Source organism: Oratosquilla oratoria, chromosome 4, assembly GCF_046742065.1.
Source record: "Oratosquilla oratoria isolate Oo_2021 chromosome 4, ASM4674206v1, whole genome shotgun sequence".
NCBI classification, from domain to species: Eukaryota; Metazoa; Arthropoda; class Malacostraca; order Stomatopoda; family Squillidae; genus Oratosquilla; species Oratosquilla oratoria.
The window spans coordinates 79,714,280-79,738,137 of record NC_134780.1 but is presented as its reverse complement, the minus strand read 5'-3'; the positions used below and the strand labels follow the sequence as shown (position 1 = coordinate 79,738,137).

The 23,858-nt window shown below is 46.7% G+C and overlaps 1 protein-coding gene across 1 annotated transcript in view; it reads right to left on the bottom strand.

Moving 5' to 3' along the window:
* LOC143024944 (N-acetylated-alpha-linked acidic dipeptidase 2-like) overlaps positions 1 to 23,858 on the bottom strand; it is a 50,895-nt gene that overhangs the window by 14,250 nt on the left and 12,787 nt on the right. Inside the window, exons 2-4 of the mRNA XM_076184454.1 lie at positions 12,585 to 12,725; positions 12,218 to 12,322; positions 5,618 to 5,774 (exon numbers count right to left, since the gene is read on the bottom strand). Of these exons, the coding sequence (XP_076040569.1) occupies positions 5,618 to 5,774; positions 12,218 to 12,322; positions 12,585 to 12,725 (403 nt within the window). The remainder of the gene's footprint in view (positions 1 to 5,617; positions 5,775 to 12,217; positions 12,323 to 12,584; positions 12,726 to 23,858) is intronic.

The window sequence follows — 23,858 nt, the reverse complement described above, 5'->3', positions numbered from 1 at the left end:
ACATGTGTATGCATGTGTGCGTACATGTGTATGCATGTGTGCGTACATGTGTATGCATGTGTGCGTACATGTGTATGCATGTGTGCGTACATGTGTGTGCATGTGTGCGTACATGTGTGTACATGTGTATGCATGTGTGCGTACATGTGTATGCATGTGTGCGTACATGTGTATGCATGTGTGCGTACATGTGTGTGCATGTGTGCGTACATGTGTGTACATGTGTATGCATGTGTGTGTACATGTGTATGCATGTGTGTGTACATGTGTATGCATGTGTGTGTACATGTGTATGCATGTGTGTGTACATGTGTATGCATGTGTGTGTACATGTGTATGCATGTGTGTGTACATGTGTATGCATGTGTGTGTACATGTGTATGCATGTGTGTATGCATGTGTGTGTACATGTGTATGCATGTGTGTGTACATGTGTATGCATGTGTGTGTACATGTGTATGCATGTGTGTGTACATGTGTATGCATGTGTGTGTACATGTGTATGCATGTGTGTGTACATGTGTATGCATGTGTGTGTACATGTGTATGCATGTGTGTGTACATGTGTATGCATGTGTGTGTACATGTGTATGCATGTGTGTGTACATGTGTATGCATGTGTGTGTACATGTGTATGCATGTGTGTGTACATGTGTATGCATGTGTGTGTACATGTGTATGCATGTGTGTGTACATGTGTATGCATGTGTGTACATGTGTATGCATGTGTGTGTACATGTGTATGCATGTGTGTACATGTGTATGCATGTGTGTGTACATGTGTATGCATGTGTGTGTACATGTGTATGCATGTGTGTGTACATGTGTATGCATGTGTGTGTACATGTGTATGCATGTGTGTACATGTGTATGCATGTGTGTGTACATGTGTATGCATGTGTGTGTACATGTGTATGCATGTGTGCGTACATGTGTATGCATGTGTGTGTACATGTGTATGCATGTGTGCGTACATGTGTATGCATGTGTGCGTACATGTGTATGCATGTGTGCGTACATGTGTATGCATGTGTGCGTACATGTGTATGCATGTGTGCGTACATGTGTATGCATGTGTGCGCACATGTGTATGCATGTGTGCGCACATGTGTATGCATGTGTGCGCACATGTGTATGCATGTGTGCGCACATGTGTATGCATGTGTGCGCACATGTGTATGCATGTGTGCGCACATGTGTATGCATGTGTGCGCACATGTGTATGCATGTGTGCGCACATGTGTATGCATGTGTGCGCACATGTGTATGCATGTGTGTACATGTGTATGCATGTGTGTGTACATGTGTATGCATGTGTGTGTACATGTGTATGCATGTGTGTGTACATGTGTATGCATGTGTGTGTACATGTGTATGCATGTGTGTACATGTGTGTACATGTGTATGCATGTGTGTACATGTGTATGCATGTGTGTACATGAGTATGCATGTGTGTACATGTGTATGCATGTGTGTACATGTGTATGCATGTATGTGTACATGTGTATGCATGTATGTGTACAGCTACACAGAAAACTATCGTTAGTAGGGGTGTCGAAACATTCGCTAATGAACATAACCTTATGATACCGAAGGGTTGGTATTTCTGGGGTTCGAATTGTTCAAATTCTTTCTGAATGAATATGAATCGAATAATAGTTCCGGAGTTCATATGGATTCACTAGGACATGATAATCTTATTTCCAATGGAGACTTCAACTTGTCTCAAATATTTTCGTTGTTTTGTGTCAAAATGATTAGCGTGATTTACTAACGATAGTTTTCTGTGCAGCTGTACATGTGTATGCATGTATGTGTACATGTGTATACATGTGTGTGTACATGTGTATACATGTGTGTGTACATGTGTATACATGTGTGTGTACATGTGTATACATGTGTATACGTGTACGCATGTGTGCATGCGAGTGTGAATGCATGTGTGTACGTATGTGTGTATGTATGTATGTATATACGTGTTACATGGAATTTACATGGACAAACGAAAAGCAACAGACCTATGGGTCCTTACATGGTTGTTTCGGTACTTAACCAATTACATGTTATCACTCCTAACTTTATCACTATTAGTTTATGTATGTGCCTATGTCTGTGTGTATGCTTGTGTATGAATGTGTGTGCATGTATCTGTGCATGAATGCGTGTGTATGCGTGTATGCATGTGTGTACACGCGTGTATTTGTGTGTATGCGTCTATTATATGTGTGTACACGTGGGTATGTGTATGCGTGTGAGTATTTGTGTGTATGCGTGTGTATTTGTGTGTATTTGTGTGTATTTGTGTGTATTTGTGTGTATTTGTGTGTATACGTGTGTATACGTGTGTATACGTGTGTATACGTGTGTATGCGTGTGTATGCGTGTGTGTATTTGTGTGTATTTGTGTGTAAGCGTGTATGCATGTGTGTACACGTGTGTATTTGTGTGTATGCATGTGTGCATGCATATGTGCATGCATATGTGCATGCATGTGCGCATGCATGTGTGCATGCATGTGTGCATGCATGTGTGCATGCATGTGTGCATGCATGTGTGCATGCATGTGTGCATGCATGTGTGCATGCATGTGTGCATGCATGTGTGCATGCATGTGTGCATGCATGTGTGCATGCATGTGCGTATGGATGTGTGCACACTTTTGTACATGTACGTATATGTGCGTATGAGTGTACGAATGTGTGTGCATGTGCGTATGTGTGCATATGAGTGTGTGCGTGTGTATGTGAATGTGTGAACGAGCCTGTGTGAACGAGCCTGTGTATACACGTGTGTATGCATGTGTGCATGCATGTGTGCACTTTTGTACATGTACGTATATGTGCGTATGAATGTACGAATGTGTGTGCATGTGCGTATGTGTGCATATGAGTGTGTGCGTGTGCATGTGAATGTGTGAACGAGCCTGTGTATACACGTGTGTATGCATGTGTGCATGCATGTGTCCATGCATGTGTGCATGCATGCGTGTGGAATAAATTTGTGTTACTTGGGCTAGGTGACGTAGGGAGAGAAGAATGCGTCCATGTTCCTTATTCAAGACTTAGCATGCGCGTCGGCGACGTGTTATGAATACAGAGGAGAGAATAACTAATTGGCCTCCCTGCTCTGGGCGGGCAGTATATAAGCGGGTGACTGACCCGTCGCCATGACCAGGCCAGACCTAATTGCGGTGACCCTTTCCTGGAAGGGGACGACTTTCCTGACCACCAGCGTCAGGTCCTAGTACCTTCCAAGTCCCGATCGCATACCTGTGAGGTATGCTTGTAGGGTACGTGTATACCACACGTGTATGTGTATGTGCGTGTCCACATTGTGTGTATGAATGCGTGTGCGAGTATACGAATGTATGCATACACGTGTGTATGTATGGTTGAGTGTATGTGCGCATGTATACATGCTTGTACATTTGTATACATGCATATTATATATACATTGTATATATATATATAAATATATATATATATATATATATATATATATATATATATATATATATATATATATATATATATAAAGAGGCTGGTAGAAAAAGGTAGTCAAGTAAGGTAGAGGGGTAGATGGCGAGAATCTCATTTTATGTGTAGGATGTTTATAAAACATAAGTCACGAAGGAGTTGCATAATTACGATGTTGACACATCAGAGACTACTAAATAAAATCAAAGCCCATGGCATAGGAGGAAAAGTGTTGGGAGTTCTAGTGAATCCGGCGGGTACGGACAGTTGCTCACCGGACAATTGCTCACCGGACAATTGCTCACCGGACAATTGCTCACCGGACAAGTGATAAATAGGACATTTGCTCACCAAAGGATTATTTTTACTTTTCTTGAACTTGATGTTTATTACAGCAATAATACAGGATTTTTTTTATATTGACATTTATTAGAGCAATAATACACAAAAAATATACAAATTTTCATATTTTGGTTTTTAATTAATGATAAAATTCAATACCAATTTCTTCCATCAATATATAGTGATTAGTTTTACAACTGGTGTAGTACTGAAGTGGGTTCATTGTCCTTTGTGGTTTACAAGTCCAGTCTAATGGTGTGGACAATGAACCCACTTCAATACTGGACCAGTTGTAAAACTGTAATCACTATATATTGATGGAAGAAATTGATATTGAATTTTATAATGAATTAAAAACTAAAACATGAAAGTTTGGATAGTGTGTATTATTGCTGTAATAAACTTCAATATAACCAAAAAAATCCTGTATATTGTTTGTTATCATGTTCAAGAAAAGTAAAAGATCGTCCTTTGTTGAGCAAATGTCCTATTTGTCACTTGTCCGGTGAGCAACTGTGCGTTGAGCAATTGTCCGGTGAGCAACTGTCCGTTGAGCAACTATCCGGTGAGCAACTGTCCTACTTCCTCCGGACCTTAAAACCAGGAAAGTGCATTAGCGATAGTTAGACCCATCCTTGACTATGCGGTACAGTTTTGGTCTCCGTCCTACAGAATGGACATCAATTCACAAGAATCAGTACAGAGATGAATGACCAAAATGATACATGGACTCAGAGATTTACCTTACGAAGAGAGGCTTAGGCGCTCATTAGAAAGACGCAGAGTGCGGGATGATCTAATAGAGGTGTTCAAGCGGATCAAAGGCTTTACAAAGGTGATGCAGACAAGATCGTCATATTAAGACAACGGGGTAGGACTCGTAGTAATGGACTTAAATTGGACAAATTTAGGCTTACGAAGGAAATAGGCAAGAATTGGTTTACTAATAGGGTGGTCAACGAATGGAATAAACTTAGTGGCCATGTATTAAGCGCTGAAACTATCAGTTGTTTTAAGAAACGATTAGATAACTTTATGGATGGGGATGACATGTGGCGATTGGTACGGAGCTGCCTAGTGTAGGCTTATGGTCCCTTGGAGTCTTCTTCATTCTTATGTTCTTATCTCGCTCCCCGTCTAAAGTTTATAAACAACTGCTAGGGAACAGAGGGGGGAGAGGGGGAAAGAGGGGGAAAGAGGGGGAAAGAGGGGGAAAGAGGGGGAAGAGGGGGAAGAGGGGGAAGAGGGGGAAGAGGGGGAAGAGGGGGAAGAGGGGGAAGAGGGGGAAGGGGGGAAAGAGGGGGAAAGAGGGGGAAAGAGGGGGAAGGGGGGAAAGAGGGGGAAAGAGGGGGAAAGAGGGGGGAAAGAGGGGGGAAAGAGGGGGGAAAGAGGGGGAAAGGGGAATAGAAAAAGAAAAATAGACAAAGAAAAAGAAAAAGAGGGAAAAAATACAAGGAAAAATAGGGGGCGAAAAGGGGAAGAGAAGAAAAAGAGGGGAAAGAGGAAAAAGAGGGAGAACAGAGAGGTGAAGAGGATAAAAGAGGGGAAAAGATGGGAAAAGAGGGAAAAGAGGGGGGAAAGGGGGAAACAGACGAAAAAGAGGGAAAGGAAAGAAAAAAGAAGAGAAAAGAGAAAGAGAAAGAGAAGGAGAAAGAGAAAGAAAGAAAAAGAGAAAGAGTGAGAAAGAGTGAGAAAGAGAGAGAAAGAAAGAGAAAGAGTGAGAAAGAAAGAGAAAGAAAGAGAAAGAAAGAAAGAGTGAGAAAGAGAGAGAAAGAGAGAGAGTTACTATGCTCACATACCAGGTTAGGGTTGGAGACGTTGGGTCGGGAGAGGAGGAGCGTGTAGGGCACCATCTGGACCGTGTCCAGGCCGGCCTCCGTCCAGCGGTCGCGGATCATCTTGGCGAGGAAGACGTCCCTCGGCGTGGCCGCCAGGTGGGGCTTCTCCGTCAGGATCCTGCACGAGAGGACAGGAATCAATCCCCGGTGCTTGCGGTGTGACTAAACACCATACTCCCACAAAAAAAATTATATAATATATATATATATATATGTATATATATATATATATATATATATATATGTATATATATATATATATGTATATATATATATGTATATATATATATATATATATATGTATATATATATATATATGTATATATATATATATATGTATATATATGTATATATATATATATGTATATTATGTATATATATATATATATATATATATACATATACAAAAAAAAATAGAAAATAAACCAAATAAACAAAAAACAAAATAAAATACCAAATAAATAAATAAAATAATGAAATAAAATAAATAAATAAAATAAATGAAAATAAAAAATCAAATAAATAACAAATAAAAATAATGAAATAAAATAGAATAAAATAAACAAGTAAATAAAATAAAAAGATAGAAAAATAAATAAGATAATAAAGAGAATAATAAATAAGAATAAATAAAATAAAATTTAAAGAAATAATTAAATAAATAGATAAGATAAAATGAATAAATAAAATACAATAAAAAACTAAAAATAATATAACGTAAAATGAAATCAAATAAAACAAAACAAAACATCTATGGTAAGATTAGATCTTTTTTGCTCGAGATGCCACCACATCTCTGTTAACTGGAGAAATTGTCGAAGCGGTAAGGAACAACAGAATGAACGAGAGCGAGTCGTGAGAGTGGTCTGCAAGCTTAAGTCGTGAGAGTTGTCTGTGAGAGTGTGCCGTGAGAATGACGAGCCGTGAGAATGACGAGCCGTGAGAATGACGAGCCGTGAGAATGACGAGCCGTGAGAATGACGAGCCGTGAGATGGGCCGTGATAAGTGGAAAAGTAGACTAGATCATTCAAACGCTGACTTGAAGAGTGGCTAGAGTACTGTGGTGTCACCGGAGGAGGGTGGGGATGAGGGGTGAGGGTGGGGATGAGGGGAGAGGGTGGGGTTGAGGGGTGAAGGTGGGGCTGAGGGGTGAGGGTGGGGCTGAGGGGTGAGGGTGGGGATGAGGGGTGAGGGTGGGGATGAGGGGAGAGGGTGGGGATGAGGGGTGAGGGTGGGGAGGAGGGGTGAGGGTGGGGGTGAGGGTGGGGGTGAGGGGTGAGGGTGGGGATGAGGGGTGCGGGTGGGGATGAGGGGTGCGGGTGGGGATGAGGGGTGAGGTGATGAGGGGTGCGGGGATGAGGGGTGCGGTATGAGGGGTGAGGGTGGGATGAGGGTGCGGATGGGGATGAGGGGTGAGGGTGTGAATGAGGGTGGGGCTGAGGGTGGGAGGGTGGGGCTGAGGGTTGAGGGGCTGAGGGTTGGGGTGAGGGTGGGGCTGAGGGGTGAGGGTGGGGCTGAGGGTGGGGCTGAGGGGTGAGGGTGGGGCTGAGGGGTGAGGGTTGGGGTGAGGGTGGGGCTGAGGGTAGGGGTGAGGTGAGGGTGGGGCTGAGGGTGAGGGTGGGGGTGAGGTGGGGGTGAGGTGAGGGTGGGGGTGAGGGTGGGGGTGAGGGGTAAGGGTGGGGTTGAGGGTGGGGCTGAGGGTGGGGCTGAGGGGTGAGGGTGGGGCTGAGGGGTGAGGGTGGGGCTGAGGGGTGAGGGTGGGGCTGAGGGGTGAGGGTGGGGCTGAGGGGTGAGGGTGGGGCTGAGGGGTGAGGGTGGGGCTGAGGGGTGAGGGTGAGGGTGGGGATGAGGGGTGAGGGTGGGGATGAGGGGTGAGGGTGGGGATTAGGGGTGAGGGTGGGGATTAGGGGTGAGGGTGGGGATTAGGGGTGAGGGTGGGGCTGAGGGGTGAGGGTGGGGATTAGGGGTGAGGGTGGAGATGAGGGGTGAGGGTGGGGCCGAGTGGTGAGGGTGGGGCTGAGTGGTGAGGGTGGGGCTGAGGGGTGAGGGTGGGGCTGAGGGGTGAGGGTGGGGCTGAGGGGTGAGGGTGGGGATGAGGGGTGAGGGACCACAGTGGAGGAAACTACCAAATACGAGGTCGTGGGCCATGACGACGACAGAGCAACTGTACGACTTTCCGGGAACGGACGTGCGGAACAGTGATAGAGTAAGGATCACTAGGAGATTAAGAGGCACCAGGGGAAGACAGGAGGGAGGGAGGGAGGGGAAGACAGGAGGGAAGGAGGGAGGGGGGGAAGACAGGAGGGAAGGAGGGAGGGGGGGAAGACAGGAGGGAAGGAGGGAAGGAGGGAGGGAGGGAGGGAGGGAGGAAGGGAGGGAAGAGGACAGTTGTACTAGTAATGAACTTAGGACGAAGCAGCCGCGGCGTGCTGGTGAAGTGGGAATGGACAGGAAGTGCTTGGTGGGCGGATGGGAGTGAGCACAGGACCGCTGGCACGCCAAACACTGTAGCAATATTAGCAGGCATAATTACATAAGAACATAAGAATGAAGGAGACTGCAAGAGACCATAAGGCCTATACGAGGCAGTTCCATGTCCATCCAAGAAATTGTCTAACCTTTTCTTAAAACATCCGATAGTTTCAGCGCACACTACATGGTTACCAAGTCTATTCCATTCGTTGATTACTATTGGTAATCCAGTTCTTGCTTATTTCCTTCTATCTAAATTTGCCCAATTTAGACCCATACCTGCGAGTCCTGTCATCCTGCCTTAATATGATGACCTTGTTTACGTCACCCTTTGATCCATATTAACACCTATTAGATCACTCCGCACTCTGAGTCTTTCCAGAGTGTAAATTAAGGTGCCTAAACCTGTTCTCGTAAGGTAAATTTCTGAGCCCATGTATCATTTTCGTCATTCTCCACTACTGATTCTAGTGAATTGATATCCATTCTTTTGGACGGCGACCAAAACTATTGCACAGTCAAGGAAGAGTCTAACACCAGATAGAATTTGATAACTACATCTGCATTTTTATTCATAACCGACCTAACATTGAAATCCAATTCTCTGTCAGCTCTATTCCTGGCGCTAATGCAGTTTCCTGGATTTAAGGTCAGGACTCACTAGAACTACCAAGTCTTTCTTGTACTCTGTTCTCTCTAAAAATGTGTTATCCAAGCTATACCTGCTTTTTGGTTGTGTAAACCTACAGTACATTTAACATGCTGCACTTTGAGATATTGAAATCCATTTGCCATTTCACCGACCATGTGAACAATTTGTCAAGATCTTCCTGCAGTATCTCGGCGTCTTTGCCTGACTTAATTAGGAGTCCTCAACACCATTATTGATACCACTGTCCAAGTCGTTTCCATAATGAACAATATATACATACATACATATACCAAAGGCTTTTTCCCCCTTTACACGTGGGGGTAGCCAAAAAAAAGGCATAGAAACCATTCCCACCCATTTCATTTCCCACATATTCCACTCTCCTCCACCCTCCTATCTTGGCACCTCCTGGATGACGGGTCATCCCTGCATCCTGCCCACTGCCCTGGGTCAGCAGTGCGCAAGACACAGCACATCCACAGCAAGGCCGCTTCATAAATTCGGCGACCCCCCTCTCCGTTCCCTCATGCAGGAAAGGAGAAGACGGGGAGAAATCCCTTCGGGCTGCGTCAATTTTTTTTCTCATACTTCCTCATCCCCCATCCCCCACCCACTCCCCCTCATGTATCACAGCCTCATCTATACACAACCCTTCTCTATTCACCCCTATCTTCTGTCCTCTCCCGTCCTTCCTCCACAGACATTCCTCTCTTTTGTAAAGCCCCTTTCATTCCCATCCATCCATCTCATCCTAGGACGCCCCCTCATATTCACTCCTTCCACCTCCGCCTTCCATACTTCTTTTACTAATCTTTCTTCACTCATTCTTTCCATGTGTCCAAACCATCCTAATATTCTTTCATCAACCCTATCCCCTACCTCCCTTTCCACCCCTGTTCTCCTCCTCACCTCTTCCTTTCTCACTCTAGCCTAGTAACCCCTATCATACTTCTCAGACATTTCATCTCAAACACATTCAAGCTCCTTCTCTCTTCCTCTCTCATGTTCCATGTTTCTGCCCCGTACATTGCTGTTGACACAATCACTCTTTCATAAAATGTCCTCTTAGCATCCATTCCCAAATGTCTGTTTCTCATTACACTTTTTAATCTCCCGAAGCATTTATTCGCTTCTCTCAATCTATATTCTACCTCCACCCCCAGTCCTCCCTTTCCTGTTACATTCGCACCCAAGTATCTGAAATTATCCCCTTCCTCCAGTTTCTCACCCTTAATGCTCACTTCCAGCCTACTGTCACTCTCTCCCCTTGTACATCTCATCACCTTACTTTTGCCCACATTTATCTTCAGCTTCCTTCTTTCACACACCTTCTCAAACTCTGTCACTAACTTCCTCAATCCCTCCTCTGATCCTGCTACAAGCGCAGTGTCGTCAGCAAACAACAACTGGTTCACCTCCCACTTTTCTCCATTTTCTTTAATCTCCAACCCTTGACCCACTACCCTTGCATTCACCTCTCTCACCACCCCATCCATGTAAAGATTGAACAGCCAGGGCGACATAACACACCCCTGACGAAGTCCCACCTTTACCTCAAACCATTCACTCTCTCCATTTCTAATCCTAACGCAAGCTCTACTACTCTCATAAAAACTCTTGACTGCTCTTAACAGCTTTCCTCCTATCCCATATATCTGCAGTACCTCCCACAGTGCCTTCCTGTCTACCCTGTCGTAAGCCTTTTACAGATCCATAAAAGCCCAAAAATACATCCTTACCTTTTCCTATAGCTTTCTCACACATGTCTTACCCAAAACAGAGCCCTGAGGAACTCCACTAGAAACACTCCCCCATTTGGATTTTACACCATTTATGGTGACCCACTGTTTTCCGTCACTGATCCAAGCTCTAATCCATTCTAACACTTTTCCTATGTCATGAGCTTTGCCTTTATTTAGTAAGTCTCCACCCAAACAGATTTTGTGCTTTCCTCTTCCTTCATCGATTTTTTTTTAACGAAAAGTCGAAAAATGCTACTCCTCCCCCATTCCTGCCTACCCTATCCTTGAATTCTTATATCCTTCCATTTCGATTTCCGGAAGGAAATGTCTATCCACCATATTGATCCAGTATTCAGTAATCGCTATAATATCAAATCTCTCTACGCATGCTCTACCTGGCAAATCATTCACCCGAGAATAATCCGTTCCATTAACTAGAAATAAAAAAAATCATTGTCATGTGAACTAACTGAATTTGTTCAGTATCGGTTAAAAAAGAAAAATAGTCAGGAGGGTACATTTGGCGGGTAAACTGGTGGAGAAAAACAAAAGCACCACATTTGATGTTGCAACGCCCTCAGACAAAACACAGAACTTCGAAAGTTTCAGCACTATACTTAAATTTCAATATTTTCATTAACAAATAAGCATAGAATTATTTATTCAGTATAATTTCAATTGATATATTAAATAGCATGGAAACTTGAGAATGTAAATATTCCTACCCTGGTAACAATTGCTAATCTATCTACATTTTGACGAGACAACAGGACTGAACAAATTTCTTGTTGAAGATATCAGTAGACCTTCTTCCCTTTAGGGACAAATTTCAAACGAGAACAAATCTGAATACAAGAGCATGGTGACTCGTAGGATTGTATTCTTGAGGATAATACGATGCCGATGTTGTGCGTTATCTTGTATTTAGTGTATTGTTCTAGTAAATTTCATAATTTGTTTAATATATTTTTGTTTCATCACCTAAAATCTTGTGTAGCATTTCAGACGTAGAATATATACAATTACTGGGTTGCTTGTGTATGCACCAGCAAGAGCAAATGTAAGAGGTTCAATGGAGCTAAAATAATGATTAGAAAATACTCATACAACTGCCTTAGAACGTTATTGGCACAGTAATGAGCACAACGGAATGCGTCAGCGCGTTGGACTCTCAGGATAGTGTCAGATTTCACAGGATTCCTATACTCCTTACACCAACAAGTAAACAAAATTGAAATAATTAAAATATAAATAAAAAACTGATAAATATAGACAAACAATACACAAAATATAATAGTAAAAATACATAATGGTAAAATAGTAAGGTAGTGCACACAATTGAAGAGGAATGTGATTTAAGTTTCTAGTCGTCTGGTCAGACGAACCCAGAGCATACAATAGAACAAAGTCAAAATAAATAAAATATAAATCAACAAATTGAAAAAAGATAAACAGTACCCAAAATATAGAAATAAAAACACGTAATAGTAAAATAGTAAGATATAATGGCAACAAGAACACACAAATGAAGAGGAAAGTGAATCAAGTTCCTAGTCGCCTGGTCAGACGGACCCAGAACATACGGGACATACAGTCCCAAGGTCCATACTATATGGACCTTGTACAGTCCTCTCTTGCTTTACCTCACCACCCGAGGGCCTCTAAAGCCAATGTCGAACAAAAGCACGACTTACCTGAGGTCCTCCTTCATCTTTTGCCGGTCTATGGACTCCAGGATGAATTTGTTGTCAGTGTCCAACCCCTGTTCCCATTGGTCGGCTATCATCAAGTCCATAGTTCTGGCGATTTGTATTTTCAATCATTATCTTATAGAATAGTTAATTCACAAAAATATGTATATATAAATCATAAGTAAATATTTGATCTCTGCCGGTAATTATCAATTTCGTGAGTGTAGTTAGTTGCCACCCACAGCAAATGCGAAATTACGATAAATTTACTTTCCATTGGTATCACATGTATTGGGTCATCACTAGTCTATGTTATGAAATAGAGTAATGTGGGGCGGCGAACAGACTTCGGCCCTCGACAGTGCAATACCTGAGATACTCCTCCTGTGCTTCTGTCAGTGGAGGGCCCGTAGAAGTCCCGAAGTGGCCGATGAGTCCGCCAATGAGGACGCCCACGGCGGCCGCCAGCGCCGCGATGACCACTACCTTCTGCGAGGAAGGCATCGTTGTTCTGCAATGGAGAGGATCGTGGCGTCAGTAAAGCAGTCGACCCGTGGCGTCAGTAAAGCAGTCGACTCGTGGCGTCAGTAAAGCCGACGACACGTGGCGTCAGTAAAGCCGACGACCCGTGGCGTCAGTAAAGCCGACGACCCGTGGCGTCAGTAAAGCCGACGACCCGTGGCGTCAGTAAAGCCGACGACCCGTGGCGTCAGTAAAGCCGACGACCCGTGGCGTCAGTAAAGCCGACGACCCGTGGCGTCAGTAAAGCAGTCGACCCGTGGCGCCAGTAAAGCCGACGACCCGTGGCGTCAGTAAAGCCGACGACTCGTGGCGTCAGTAAAGCCGACGACCCGTGGCGTCAGTAAAACCGACGACTCGTGGCGTCAGTAAAGCCGACGACCCGTGGCGTCAGTAAAGCCGACGACCCGTGGCGTCAGTAAAGCCGACGACCCGTGGCGTCAGTAAAGCCGACGACCCGTGGCGTCAGTAAAGCCGACGACCCGTGGCGTCAGTAAAGCCGACGACCCGTGGCGTCACTGAGGATCATGACGCCATCAAGAGCGATGACGTCACCGGGACTTGTGATGTCACTGTCACTGAATATTGGGTCACCAAGAAGCTATCGGTGACGTCAGGGAGACTCGTAACATCACTGAGGACTAACGTCAACAAGAGACTCGTTGACACCACCGATGCTCGTGACATCATCAGAAGATCTCACACACACACCAAACATTTTATTACCATAGAAAGCTTGTCCCATTAATCGCCTCGTTATATGGACTTGTGGTGACGTCACTGTGCGGTGACGTCATCAAGAGACCACTCTACCGTGGGTGGGTTTGTTTTTTTTTTTTTTTCTTTTTTTTTCTTTTTTTTTTTTGCGAAAAAAAAACCTGTACAGATGTTGTTCTCTGAAGACATTCTATATTCTGTCCCTTGTTCCCCACGGGGCTGCTCCTTGGGAGGAACGGATAATTAAATCAAGTCATGATCGTCTTGAGGCCTTCGCCATTGTGTTGCGCTGGGCGCACGTCATGCGACCGTGCCAGGGCATCAGTGTACGTACATCCATCTAATCGTTCCCGAGCAACCTCCCCCACAAAAAAGTAAATGAATAAAATGTAATAAAATAGAATAGAAATAAACAAACAAATAAGTAGATAGGTAAATAAATAGATAAAATGAATTAACAATAAAAGACGGGGAGGGGAGGGGGAGGGGAGTGGGGAGAGGGAGATAGAGAAAGATAAAGAGCGAGAAAGAGATAGAGAAAGAGAGATAGATAAAGATATAGATAAAGTGAAAAAGGGAGAAAGAGAGAGAAAGGGAGAAAGAGAGAGAAAGGGAGAAAGAGAGAGAAAGGGAGAAAGAGAGAAATGGAGAAAGAGAGAGGGAGAAAGAGAGACAAGGCAAGAAAGAGAGAAAGGGATAAAGTCAGAGAAAGGGAGAAAGAGAGAGAGAGAGAAAGGGAGAAAGAGAAAAGGGAGAAAGAGAAAAGGGAGAAAGAGAAAAGGGAGAAAGAGAAAAGGGAGAAAGAGAAAAGGGAGAAAGAGAAAAGGGAGAAAGAGAAAAGGGAGAAAGAGAAAAGGGAGAAAGAGAAAAGGGAGAAAGAGAAAAGGGAGAAAGAAAAGGGGGAGGGGAGAAAGAAAAGGGGGAGGGGAGAGGGAGGGGGAGGGGAGAGGGAGGGGGAGGGGAGAGGGAGGGAGGGGGAGAGGGAGGGGGAGGGGGAGGGAGGGGGAGGGGGAGGGGAGAGGGAGGGGGAGGGGAGGGGAGGGGAGGGGAGGGGGAGGGGAGAGTAGAGGAGAAGGGGAGAGGGAAGGGGAGGGGGAGGGGAGGGGGAGGGGAGAGGGAGGGGGAGGGGAGAGGGGAGGGGGAGGGGAGAGGGAGGGGGAGGGGAGGGGGAAAGGGAGGGGGAGGGGGAGAGGGAGGGGGAGGGGGAAAGGGAGGGGGAGAGGGAGGGGGAGGGGGAGGGGGAGAGAATCACAATAACTTTCGATCACTGGACCAGCCTACCTTGTTCCGCGTTTGGATCAGTACCTCGTTCTCATTGACATCACTGCATTGCCACAAGCCCACACACCCCGGCCCAGCAGGTGACCCAAATTTCAAAGGGAAGAAATCTCGAAAGAGAGTGGAGGCTTTGGAGTGGGATAGGTCGGGGGAGGGAGCGATAGAGGGAGGGAGGGAGGTGGACGTGCCGGGGGAGGGGAAGTGGGAAGCGAGGCGTGTGGACTACCCTGGGAGATGGGGGGAAAGAGGGTGAAAGAGGGGGAAAGGGGAAAGGAGGGTGAAGGGGGGAAGGGGAAGGAGGGGAAGGAGGGAAGGAGGGGGAAGGAAAGGATGGGAAGAAGGGAAGGAGGGGAATTGAAGGAGAGAAGGGAAGGAAGGAGGGTAAGGGAAAGAGGGAAGGGATAATGGGGAAAGAGGGGGAAGGAGGGAAGGGGGGAAGGAGGGAAGGAGGGAAGGGGGTGAAGGGGAAATAATGTAGCGTGGGTGCGAGAGACCTTGCTCAGGACTTAGTGTAATATACATCAGAGGTGCTAAACTCGTGAGTATCCGTTTCCTTTACCCCCAACACGTGCGTGTGCTGTTCGTCTTTGTGTCCGAGTGTGAAAACCGACTAAACGTAAACAGGAATCAATCTGTAGGAAAAAAAAAAATCTTCCCTATCGGATCCATGCCATTCCCCAAAATCGTTTATGGAAATTAAAAAGAAATGTGAACTAAGGATATTTCGTATCTTTTCCTCCTACTGCTGCTGCTGCTGACCTTCGTGACGTCAAATCGTTCCAACGATATCATGACATGCCACGATTATTTTATTTGTTAATTACACAATTTCTTTTGTCTATATTTACATTGGTCAGCATATTAAGAGGTTAGGTTAGGCGTTGCCAAAGTCGAGGAAAGGTCAGATTTAAAAATAATTATACTCTTCCATAAAAAAAAAAAAAATTGCGCATTCGCTGGGTGCAAAGAAAATATACGACTAACCACGTTGGCTACCGAGAGGCGACCAGCGAAAGAATAAAAATTATTCCAATTCGAATGTGCCTAGTCACATTTAGTATCAAACATGAACCCTGTGATTTAGGAAGATTAACATTCATCTGAATGTTGAACAAGGTCGTGCCTTATGCGTAAACATCCTGCCACGAATTGTCGTTTTTCCTGTCCTACCCACTCGCCTCCGTCGGCCGTGCTGCGTCGTCATTCAGGTAAGCCAGGAAACGAGTTTCAAGGTTACACAGATGCCAAGAGTCATCAGAAAAATCAATTCAGTTTCGTTTCTTATCAACGGATTTACCCGCGTAAAGCACCTTTAATAGTTTCACGGTGTTTTATAATTTAGATAAACTAAAAGTTATGTAACTGGCCATTTTTTCAAATCAATCTGCGAATTTTCTACCAACTATAATCAGTGTCTTTTATGAAACAAATTTCAGAAACGTAACTGGGTATTCAAACTCAACATGGGTCCCGCAGGCGACACTACGATTTTGTTCTAAATGTCTACAAACTCGTCTATTCGAGTAAGAGCAAGATTACCAGACAACTGCGTAAAGGACATTATCTCAATTATCGCTCCAATAATTTACATTTCACTACGTTTGGCTTGGGGCAGTCTCGTGCTGGAGGGATTTGCACGTGTAGGGGAATGCAACGCAACCAAATTTTCTATCCTGATCTACGAACAATTTTCACTGGGAATCGAATTCTGTATGACAAGCAGTGTTTGGCAAAATATACATAAATAGATAAATAAATTAATAAACAAAATGATAAAACTAATAATAATAATAGTAATAATAATATTGTTAATAATAATAATGGCAATAATAATAATGAAAATGTTCTGAGACCTAGTACCACTGCTAGAGAAATTAACAAATTAACATTCTTGCCGTTACAGGCGACTTTCACATTTGTTCTGAATGCTGCCCCGAAGCGGCCTCTCTAAAACTAGGAAAATTACAAAGCAAGAAGGTCAAGACAAACGTGGTAGCTTACAGAATCGAGACTGTAAAAACAAGTAGACCAACGAATAAATGAAACAAGAACAAACTAAACTAAAATAAAACAATCAACAAAACAAAATAATATAAACATAATAAAATCCGTCCATTCTTGTCAGAGTCAAAATGTCGATTTTCAAAACCCTTGCAGTACCCAGCTTCGTATCGCCTTCTTGGTACTGCAAGGCTGCCAGCTCGCCCTGCGGGGTCTTAGGAGAGACTGTTCCCGAGGCAGGGCGAATAGGGGTTGCCTCATCAACTCTGCTGACAGCCTTTGACAGTGATTACAATAACACGGCGCCTAGGCCCTTGAGCAGCTCTCAGCCTGTGTGGGGAATCCCCACCCCCCAACCATTACCTGGGTTTTCTATCTCTTGCTCATTTGGTGGTGGTGGCGAGTGGTACTGGTAGTGGTGGCGGCGAGTGGTAGTGGTGGTAGTGGTGGCGGCGAGTGGTAGTAGTAGTAGTAGTAGTGATGGTGGTTAATGGTGTTGGTGAGTGGTGGTGAATGATAGAAATGGTGGCGAGCGGCGGTGGTAGTTGATGGTGGTGAGTGGTGGTAGGGAGTGGTGAGTGGTGGTAGGGGGTGGTGAGTGGTGGTAGGGAGTGGTGAGTGGTGGTAGGGAGTGGTGAGTGGTGGTAGGGAGTGGTGAGTGGTGGTAGGGAGTGGTGAGTGGTGGTAGGGAGTGGTGAGTGGTGGTAGGGAGTGGTGAGTGGTGGTAGGGAGTGGTGAGTGGTGGTAGGGAGTGGTAGGGAGTGGTGAGTGGTGGTAGGGAGTGGTGAGTGGTGGTAGGGAGTGGTGAGTGGTGGTAGGGAGTGGTGAGTGGTGGTAGGGAGTGGTGAGTGGTGGTAGGGAGTGGTGAGTGGTAGTGGTGAGTTGTGGCTGTAACCACTACCTATAACCCCACATATTGCAACACCACCCATGGAAAAATACATCGCAACGTACATACATACATACATACACACACGCCTTTAAGCTCTTCCTTCGCGTGACCAAACCGTAAAATACCCCCGATTCCTAAGAACACCTTTTCCTCATACACGCTATACTCCGTAATTTAGATTAATAACCATAATCAAATCACAAGAAAACTACACGTCCTTATAATGAAAATATACCATATACTAATGTCCAAAACTAGTATCACTAGGAGAAATTGTAAATCGATTGAGAGATTGCCAACCCCTCTAAAATGCTTTGTCGACATTTTTACTAGTACGAAAGCAGTCATTAGATGGAAGTAGACAGAGGAAGGTCTGCTGCTGTAATCAAACATCAATAGACTTTTGTCATAGTCTTACGCGTTTGATTGTATCCACCAAGACAGTGGTCGCGAGTGGTGGTGGAGAGCGATAATGGAAGTAATGGTAGAGGTGAGCGATACTGATGGTAGTGGTGAGTGACGGTGGTAGTTGCAGTGGTGAGTGACGGTGGTAGTTGCAGTGGTGAGTGACGGTGGTAGTTGCAGTGGTGAGTGACGGTGGTAGTTGCAGTGGTGAGTGACGGTGGTAGTTGCAGTGGAGAGCGATAATGGTGGTAGTTGCAGTGGAGAGCGATAATGGTGGTAGTTGCAGTGGAGAGCGATAATGGTGGTAGTTGCAGTGGAGAGCGATAATGGTGGTAGTTGCAGTGGCGAGTGGCAGTGGCGAGTGGTTGTGGCGAGTGGTTGTGGCGAGTGGTTGTGGCGAGTGGTTGTGGCGAGTGGTTGTGGCGAGTGGTTGTGGCGAGTGGTTGTGGCGAGCGGTAGTAGTAGAAGCGGGGATAGCAATGATGGTAGAGGCTGCAGTTGTTTCGGTTGTTCCGTTGACAACAGTGACGTTGTACGGTTGCCCCGAACCGCTCACGTCAGACCCTCCCGTCCTTCCTTCACCTACAAGAAGCCGCAAGGCCCCCAAGGCAGTCAGAGGCCTATATAAGGGCGGGGAGACGGGAGGGGAGACAAGTAACGTCATTATCTCGCTTGTTTGTATGTAACGTTGCAAAGTCCTCCACTCCTGAGGCTTGTCCAGAATGAGGCCCTTTCCATCCTCAGCCGAGGAAAATCCCCTTAGGGATATCAGAACAGAACCTATGTAGTACGTTGTAGTACGTCACTGAATCTCAGGGATCCATCAGGGTAATTTGGGTCCCTTGGGCCCTTGGGGCCACCCCACGGCCGACACCCAGAACGATGTTCCTCGACCTTGAAGTTAACACTCCCTCCCACTTCGAGGATACATTCACCTGGGATTTTACATTCTTATTCACGTCATAAGACTTCTGACTATCTTCCCACATCCAAGAAATCCCCATGTCGAAAGAGCCTCATTGCCCAAGCATCACCTGCTTAACTAAATATAGGGTGACATAGTAAATAATATCGAGGATCGATAGAATTGGACGCTGCTGTCTACATAGTGCGAAGACCTCACACTCCTTGTACAAATGTATAATAGAGAAATTATTGTGCATCGGGCATTCGTTGGCCCCATTAAACCTCCTGACATGTAGGTCAACACGGTAATTCGAAAGGCGCTGGGGAATACCGCTCTTTGCAGTAACGTGGCAACAATAGGCCCTGTCACGGGTGGTTCTGGGGTACCTAGGTCGGACTCGGGAGAGGGGGAGGGGGAGGGGGCAGAGGTCAGAGGAGGCACGCTGGCGTCGACTCCAGCCCGGTACCGCTCTTTGCAGTAATGTGGCAACAATAGGCCCTGTCACGGGTGGTTCTGGGGTACCTAGGTCGGACTCGGGAGAGGGGGGGGGGCAGAGGTCAGAGGAGGCACGCTGGCGTCGACTCTAGCCCCGGAGGACGTCACAGACGTTGGGTCATGTAATTCCCACAGGGAAGAAGAGAAAGTGTGGAGGGTAGTTAACGCGTGTTACATCAGGTTAACTGAATACGGTTAAACAAAGTTAAACTGCCCTTGTCGTAAATCCACTGCCTCCATGAAAGCTACTGTAGTAAAACCACACAGTAGGAACAGTTATTTATCTTGTGAAACCTTAATTCAAGTCTGGTTAACTGAAAATAGTTAAATCAATATCAACATCCCCCTTTCCCGCGACTTCAACCCATACAGGAAAAACAAGTTAGTTCTCGTGTTAAATTTGAGTTCTGCGGTTCACAACTTAACCTTGTCCAGGGTCCCTTCCCCTCCACAATTCACTTCTCTAGCTTCATCACAACTCCGATTAGAGATTCAAATACACGGTTGTCCGCATTACGAGTTCTTACCTATTTAGAAGTCTGCAGGAGTAGGAGAGATCCTTGTTCAGAAATTGACTTCAGACGAGAGACTGGTTGACTACACAACCGATCTTAGGTACTCCAAAACAACACTTTTGGCCTTTTAAATCACCACGATCAAACTGACCACATCACTAGCATGTTGATGACAAGATGGGCTTTGGGCGGGACCAGGTTTGAGACAACGGTAGTTATGCATTGCATGTATTGTTCGCTCCCCCACCCTGGGCTTCTGTAAACAAGTACGTAGCCCTCGGCAGCCGGCAACGATCTCTGGGCCCGCGCGCACACACCATATTTTTTTTACACAATAAGGTCGTTGCTATGATTGTGGTCTTAGTTGTTTACCTTGGGTTAGGAGGAGGAGGAGGAGGAGAAGGAGTAGGAGGAGGAGGAGGAGTAGGAGGAGGAGTAGGAGGAGGAGGAGGAGGAGGAGGAGGAGGAGGAGTAGGAGGAGGAGGAGGAGGAAGGAGGAAGGACGGAGGGGGGAGGGAGGAGGATGGAGGAAGGAGGAAGGACGGAGGGGGGAGGGAGGGGGAGGGAGGAGGAAGGAAGGAGGGGGAGGGAGGAGGAAGGACGGAGGGAGGAGGAAGGACGGAGGGAGGGGAGACGGAGGAGGAAGGACGGAGGGGAGACGGAGGAGGAAGGACGGAGGGGAGACGGAGGAGGAAGGACGGAGGGGAGACGGAGGAGGAAGGACGGAGGGGAGACGGAGGAGGAAGGACGGAGGGGAGACGGAGGGAGGAGGAAGGACGGAGGGGGGAGGGAGGAGGGAGGGAGGACGGAGGAGGGGACGGAGGGAGGGGAGACGGAGGGAGGGGAGACGGAGGGAGGGGAGACGGAGGGAGGGGAGACGGAGGGAGGGGAGACGGAGGGAGGGGAGACGGAGGGAGGGGAGACGGAGGGAGGGGAGACGGAGGGAGGGGAGACGGAGGGAGGGGAGACGGAGGGAGGGGAGACGGAGGGAGGGGAGACGGAGGGAGGGGAGACGGAGGGAGGGGGAGACGGAGGGAGGGGAGACGGAGGGAGGGGAGACGGAGGGAGGGGAGACGGAGGGAGGGGAGACGGAGGGGAGGGGAGACGGAGTGAGGAGGGAGGAGGAAGGACGGAGGGGGGAGGGAGGAGGAAGGACGGAGGGGGGAGGGAGGAGGAAGGACGGAGGGGGGAGGGAGGAGGAAGGACGGAGGGGGGAGGGAGGAGGAAGGACGGAGGGGGGAGGGAGGAGGAAGGACGGAGGGGGGAGGGAGGAGGAAGGACGGAGGGGGGAGGGAGGAGGAAGGACGGAGGGGGGAGGGAGGAGGGAGGAGGAAGGAGGAAGGAACAGGCGGAGGGAGGAGGAAGGAGGAAGGAACAGGCGGAGGGAGGAGGAAGGAGGAAGGAACAGGCGGAGGGAGGAGGAAGGAGGAAGGAACAGGCGGAGGGAGGAGGAGGAAGGAACAGGCGGAGGGAGGAGGAGGAAGGAACAGGCGGAGGGAGGAGGAGGAGGAAGGAATAGGCGGAAGGAGGAGGAGAAAGGAACAGGTGGAGGGAGGAGAAGGAAGAGGCAGACGGAGGAGGAGGGAGGAGGAGGAAGGAACAGGCGGAGGGAGGAGGAGAAAGGAAGAGGCGGAGGAAGGAACAGGCGGAGGGAGGAGGAGGAAGGAACAGGCGGAGGGAGGAGGAAGAGGAGGAAGAGGGGGAAGAGGAGGAAGAGGAAGAGGAGGAAGAGGTGGAAGAGGAGGAAGAGGTGGAAGAGGAGGAAGAGGTGGAAGAAGAGGAAGAGGTGGAAGAGGAGGAAGAGGTGGAAGAGGAGGAAGAGGAGGAAGAAGAGGAAGGGGAGGAAGAGGACGAAGAGGAGGAAGAGGTGGAGGAAGAAAGGAAAGAGTAGGGGAAGGGATGGGGAGAAGGGGAAGGGAGGGGGAGGAGAAAGGGAAGTGAGGGGGATGAAAGGGAAGTGAAGGGGGAGGAGAAAGGGAAGGGAGAGGGAGGAGAAAGGAAAGGAAGAGGCGAAAAGAAAGAGGTGGGGAGGGGGAGGAGGAGGGAGGAGGAAGGAGGAGGAGGAGGAGGAGGATGAGGAGGAGGAGGAGGAGGGAGGAGGAGGAGGAGGAGGGAGGAGGAGGAGGAGGAGGGAGGAGGAGGAGGGAGGAGGAGGAGGGAGGAGGAGGAGGGAGGAGGAGGAGGGAGGAGGGAGGAGGGAGGAGGAGGAGGAGGGAGGAGGAAGAGGAGGAGGAAGGAGGAGGAGGGAGGAGGAGGGAGGAGGAGGGAGGAGGAGGGAGGAGGAGGGAGGAGAGCTGATTGGAAGTCTGCCGTCGGCCAAGATAAAATGGACCTCAAGTCACGTTGCCAACCTAGTTGCAGCAAGGAGTCCTAGACCTCACCGTGGGTCTAATTAAAGTAATTTGATTTCTTGCCCAACCTTGACTAGAATAAACTAACAAATTTCTAAATTGTTAGTGTCTTATGGCTTTCTATTGCCTAACTCCATAATAATTTCTGAAGCGTCCCTCTGGTAGTTTTTCACAATTTTTACGTTCAGAATTGGTAAAAAAGGGTATTAGTAAAGTTGTACCTTTTAGACAGTGATGTATATGCATGCATACTTGTACGTGTGTGCATGCGTGCATGCGTGTATGTATGTATGTATGTATGTATGTATGTATGTATGTATGTATGTATTAGTTTTTCTTGTAGCTAGATTTTCATTTAGTTGATAAGCACGCCCAATGAAGTTTGTAATACTTGGGTATGGCTGGTAGGCAGGCAGGCACACTTGGTCGATTCTATTCTGGCTAACGACAGACTTGGCTTCAGATCGAGTGGCAGTTCGACGTAGCCTACCCGGACTTAGTCTCTCACCAAGCAACCGTCCTCTGCGCGGTACCCAAGATTTCCTCGCTTCTACTCCTCTTCCTCCTCCTCCTCTTCCTCCTCCTCCTCTTCCTCCTCCTCCTCTTCTTCCTCCTCCTCCTCCTACTACTACTCCTACTCCTACTCCTACTCCTACTCCTCGGCCCATTTTCACACACAAATTACTGCGCCCCATCACGCATTGTTCATTTCCCTCGCTTTATTTCTCTTGTTCTTTCTAGTTCTCGTTCTCCTTTTGCTATAGCAGATGCTGCCTCAAGTCGATTGTGCGACAAACAGGGTTCCAAAGGTCAGCGGGGAAGAGAAGGAGAGCCCCAAGGACACACACACCTCAGAAGCAGGAAAATCCCAACATCACGCCGCGTCTAGCATCGTCGATGAAGACTATGCCGAGCGCGTCAGAATGTCGACGTTTCAACTGTCGACATTAAGTAAATGTAGATTTTTTTAGTTTAAAAGATTTTTTAACGAAAAACTGAACATATGCAGTACTCCCCGTTTCCAGACAATATTTCCGCTTTATCCTAGAATCCTCATAGAACGTGTTTAGAGAAATAGGAAAACATTGTAATCAAAATTCAGATGTCCGATAAACCTTGGTTTATATCAATGACAGCTCTGCAACGTCTTTACGTCGACACATCTGGATAAAGCATTATGGCCAATTCAGTTCCCATTTAACCTTCACATATGTAAATTCAGTAACTATATCTAGACAAAAAACTATCTATATGAACAAAAAAAATTAGACAATTTTATCTATACGAATTATGAAAACATTACGAGGGACGAGATGATTTGTTATGAATTATTAAAATCGCCCACTTAGTTAACCGATAACTTTGTGGTAGCCATAACGTTTAGTTATAATGTAACAATGTAGTAAGGGCTGAAACAATTTGTTGTTTAAGAGAAGATTAGACAATTTTATGGATAGATAAAAGTTGGTAAAGGACGTGGAACTGCCTAGTGTAGCTCTTGTGGCCTCTTGCTGTTTCCTTCATTCTTGTGTACTTGTGTTCTATCGCCTGTGCTTAGTGTACA